The sequence below is a fragment of the Limulus polyphemus genome, unplaced genomic scaffold (assembly GCF_000517525.1).
Source record: "Limulus polyphemus unplaced genomic scaffold, Limulus_polyphemus-2.1.2 Scaffold10590, whole genome shotgun sequence".
Taxonomy (NCBI): domain Eukaryota; kingdom Metazoa; phylum Arthropoda; class Merostomata; order Xiphosura; family Limulidae; genus Limulus; species Limulus polyphemus.
Window position 1 is genome coordinate 1,625 of NW_013676200.1, and position 5,224 is coordinate 6,848.

The 5,224-nt window shown below is 31.6% G+C and overlaps 1 protein-coding gene across 2 annotated transcripts in view; it reads left to right on the forward strand.

The window, feature by feature from the left end:
• The first annotated feature begins 1,839 nt into the window (after positions 1–1,839).
• The window catches only part of LOC106476444 (mitogen-activated protein kinase 14B-like), a 12,168-nt gene continuing 8,783 nt past the window's right edge, over positions 1,840–5,224 (forward strand). Inside the window, exon 1 of one of the 2 annotated variants that reach the window (XM_013937103.2) lies at positions 1,840–2,160. In XM_013937103.2, the coding sequence (XP_013792557.1) occupies positions 2,104–2,160 (57 nt within the window). In that variant the 5' untranslated portion in view covers positions 1,840–2,103. Of the gene's footprint in view, positions 2,161–2,668; positions 2,911–5,224 lie in introns of those variants that run through there. The other variant, XM_022380312.1, reaches the window with a different exon arrangement.

The following is a 5,224-nucleotide window of genomic DNA, read 5'->3' on the forward strand; positions in this document are numbered from 1 at the left end:
AAACATTGAAATAAACACCCTATAGAGAACTGACTTACTACACCTTACAGAAATTAAAACATTGAAATAAACACCCTACAGAGAACTGAATTCTTTACATTAATTAAACTAAACCATTAAGCTGTTACTGAACAGTAAAGAGCAACAAAATATATTTTTAAAAAAGCTTCATTTAAGTTTCTACAGAGGTCTTGTTACCTTTAGTTCACAATCCTCATTCACAGCTAAGTTGCTGGGTTTAAGGTCCTGAAACAAAAAGAAATAAGTTCAGCTGTAACAACCATAATCACTTGCGTTTGTTTGTTTTGAATTTCGCGCAAAGCTACACGAGGACTATCTGCACTAGCCGTCCCTAATTTAGCAGTGTAAGACTAGAGGGAAGGCAGCTAGTCATCACCATCCACCGCCAACTCTTGGGCTACTCTTTTACCAACGAAACAAGTTAACACTCAGGTTATAATAAACATGGTTTTATGAGTACTCCAAACTACATAGTGCATTTTCTGTCTGTGAGAAAACTTCATATAAACATTCAATGAATCCATAATTATGGACACAACAAAGCTATTTCTTATCAGCCAAGTTTTACACTAGTAATCTCCAAAGGATACGATCTGTTCCTGGAAATAAGGGTTTAGACGTAATGAGCTCAGCCATGATGCATCCGACGGACCAGATATCCACTGGGTAAAGGATAACAATAATCAACACTTGTGTTTAAACTGATAACACACAACAGATTTAGTTTTATTTGTTCTTTTTCCAAGTTATTACATATTAACTGATAGTAAAATGTTAGAAAAACTCTTCATATTTATATTAAAACTTATGGGTTCACAATACCAGATGTCACTACTGATAGTTACAAAGTAACTTCAGAAATCGACAAATACTGTAGTGTATGAAAATTTCAATAAATTTAAAAAGATAAAATAATTATTCAACACATTCTTATTTAACATATAGAATAAAAAGTCAGAACCTTAACAGAGGATGCTAGTTTGCATACCTTAAGCTGTTATTTACAGAGAACTTAGCTCTGTATTACATTAAGACACTTATCATTTGTTATAACATGAGTGTTAACTTGTTTACGTACCTTAAGCGGTTATTTACAGAGAACTTAGCGCTGTATTACATTAATACACTTATCATTTATTATAACATGAGTGTTAACTTGTTTACGTACCTTAAACGGTTATTTACAGAGAACTTAGCTCTGTATTACATTAATACACTTATCATTTATTATAACATGAGTGTTAACTTGTTTACGTACCATAATCAGTTATTTATAGAGAACTTAGCTCTGTATTACATTAATACGCTTATGATTTATTATAACCTGAGTGTTAACTTGTTTACGTACCTTAAGCGGTTATTTACAGAGAACTTAGCTCTGTATTACATTAATACGCTTATGATTTATTATAACCTGAGTGTTAACTTGTTTACGTACCTTAAGCGGTTATTTACAGAGAACTTAGCTCTGTATTAAATTAAGACACTTATTAGGCAGATGGTACAGAATCTATATTATTTTCAAAGATAAAGTTTTATTTTTGTTGAGATATTTCAAAGTCAAAACAAGTATTTTCAGTAAACTTTACACTCAAAGCAAGTAGTCTAGAGGTGATGAAACAAATATAAATTATTCATTTGTAACAACTCCAAAAACCTGTAAACTTTTATTGTACTATTTTTATTTTCATAACAGATACACTCGTAACCGGAATTGTGTTTTTAATGTTTAAGAAATAATGTTGACTTGTGAAATACAGCATGTTAGGAGAATTTGTAAATGGTTTTTATTTTGAAAATTATAATTTTCTTAGAATTGTTCTGATGTATAATAAAGATGTTTTCTTTATGTGTGACAGTACAACTGCATGCGTACTTTTGGCTATTGGATCGTACTTTTACGTACGCGATATCAGTGTGTGCATGTTTTACCTTATGGCTCATTACTGTTTCTTCCTTTTCCGGTTTGTATCTAAATTTGCATGAGATAAGAAATAATGTGATTTCTTTGTGGTGCTGGTGCATGTTATTTGGAAGGGACCTTAGCTGGCCGTTTCAGACATTCACCAACTTAATTTGATTATGCAGATCTTAGGCACTCCATCTGAAGACTTTCTAAAGAAAATCACTAGTGATAGTGTAAGTTTTATTTTTTTATGTTTAACTTTGCATGCATGAGGAGTTTTCCTTTTTTTTTGTCTTATGTTTTTAAACGTGCATGTTGATTTGTTATATCTTTTAAGTATGGGATTCGTAAATCTTTGATTTGTTCTATTGTTTTATTAACTTCTCACTCACCTGTTTTCACTATTGGAGATTTTCTTTTGAAAGGGCATGAAGAATATCCCCCCCACCCAGATTCCTTTTTGCAAGTTTGATAGTTTTATTTGTAGATAACTTTTGGTGTAAAACAAAAGAAAGGCTAGGTAACCTTAAAACTGTTAACATTTTAGTTAGACTTGTAAAAAACTATTGGGGAATAAAAGCAGACCATGTTTACAGACACCTTTGGCATTTGAATGCCCCGTGCCACATCAGTCCCCAAATAAAATTCTTGCTTCTTGAGAAAAAATTTGAAACAAAACTTATGACTTAAAAAAATATTCAAAGCAAGAAAGCCCATAACTAAACATTTTAGTTTTGACATTTTAATATTTTTTTAATCAGTACATTGAAGGTGTGTGTTTTTCAGGATCCACAACCTCGTTGAAAGTTTTCTTGCTTTCAGAAGAATATTTTATAAATTATAATGTTGGGCTGTAGGTGCTTTTTTTTTCCTGTATTAATTGTGTATCCTTAATTCTGTCAGACATCAATCAGCTTACTAGAATTATGCGTATTGTTGGTACTCCTGAGGAATCTCTACTTGCAAAAATGTCTAGTGAAGAGGTTATTTTTTTTCCTTATAGTAATATCATCTACTACAGAGGTTGAGTACAATGTATATTAAAATGATTTTGAAACCTTGCCATGAGGAATCTCTACTTGCAAAAATGTCTAGTGAAGAGGTTATTTTTTTTCTTATAGTAATATCATCTACTACAGAGGTTGAGTACAATGTATATTACAATGATTTTGGAACCTTGCCATGTCGTAACAGACTATGTCGACATATATGGTCATGCTCTGTCTGAATACTGTACATCTGTACAATAGACCTGCAACACAGATTTCATAACAGAAGGTTCTGTTATGAGACTGTCATTGTCATGTTCAAAGCACACCAATCCTCTCTGCACAATTTCCATCTGGTGTATGAGGACAACAGTTTTCCAATGGCCATTTCAAAATCTGATTGTACAAATATCTATAGGTGCTGCATACTTGACTAGTATGTTTTCATATGGAATAGTATGAATACACATTTCATTCTTCAGTTGCTTGAAGTATGCGACAGTTTAATGGGAGGTATGACTGGAAGTCTTATCTTGGTGAACCTATAACCCTGTAGGTCTCATTTCCAGATGAATATCCTTCTGGATTATGTTGTGTACTGTTGCCTGAGGTACATGGACTACTTTGCCTTCATAAATTTTCAACTGTTATAAGTCTCTTTCTGTATGGTCTTAGTGCTCGTGATTTTTCCAGTGTCATTAAGTGGAAAGGATATTTCCATCTTGGAAATTCTAAATCCTGATTCGAACACATCTTTATGATTTGAGAGCATGAATATTTTGCATCAGGAAGGGATGTTAACTGATTAATTTTCAGTGGCATCACATTACCTACGTAACACTAAACAGTGTTAAAATGTAGTTCTGATATGTGCCGTTCCACACGTCGATTAGTTGTGATTGTCATGTGACTTGCTGATTTGAATATTAAAAAATCATTTTAATATAATGTACTCAACATTCTGTATAATGAGGAGAATCTAAAAAACATGGCTTCGTAGGTTTAACCAAGATGTGTTCGCTGTTTATTGTCTGTTCTTTGTAATCGTGTAACATTTTAGTTTTAATGTTCATCTCTTTTTTTTTTTGTCTGTACTATTGGGACATTTTGATTGGTTATAATTGGTAAAAGCTGCTTTATGTTCTGTATATGTAATTACATTAGTAAAAATGATAGTATTTTTTTTGATAGATCTATAAATTCAGGTTCAGTCATGTCATACCTAACTAATTCCATCCAACCAAACATATAATGTTAAAAACTGACAAACCATACCAACCAAACATATAATGTTACAAACTGACAAACCAAACATATAATGTTACAAACTGACAAACCAAACATATAATGTTACAAATTGACAAACCATACCAACCAAAGATATAATGTTACAAACTGACAAACCATAACAACCAAACATATAATGTTACAAACTGACAAACCATACCAACCAAACATATAATGTTACAAACTGACAAACCATACCAACCAAACATATAATGTTACAAACTGACAAACCATACCAACCAAACATATAATGCTACAAACTGACAAACCATACCAACCAAACATATAATGTTACAAACTGACAAACCATACCAACCAAACATATAATGCTACAAACTGACAAACCGAATATATAATGTTACAAACTGACAAACTATACCAACCAAACATATAATGTTACAAACTGACAAACCATGCCAACCAAACATATAATGTTACAAACTGACAAACTATACCAACCAAACATATAATGTTAAAAACTGACAAACCATAACAACCAAACATATAATGTTACGATGTTGAAAGTTGTTTCTTACAACTGTTTAAATACTTCCATATTTCCCTTTCATTTCATGAAAGTTTTAATATTTTCATTTTGTTTTGGAATTTCTTTATTATCTGTTCATTCAAATTCTTTTCTTTGGGGCTTTCTTCAAGAAACTTTCTGATTTTATTTGAATTATAACTAAATACTGTGTGTTTACTGTCTCGTAAATAAAAGTAAGGTAACTGTCATCTTTAATGGAGGATGTTTCAAACTTTTGTTTCCACATTTCAGCTTAGTTTTAACTGTTGCTTTCTGCCATAATTCTGTTGTTGACAAATACAGTAATCAGTCATCTGTTTTATACACATTTGTATTTGTCTGGTAGTCAGATGACTGATTGCAGTGTGTATAAAAAACTACCAGACAAATACAAATGTGTATAAAACAGATGACTGATTACTGTATTTGTCTGGTAGTAATGTGTATAAAACAGATGACTGATTACTGTATTTGTCAACAACAGAATTATGGCAG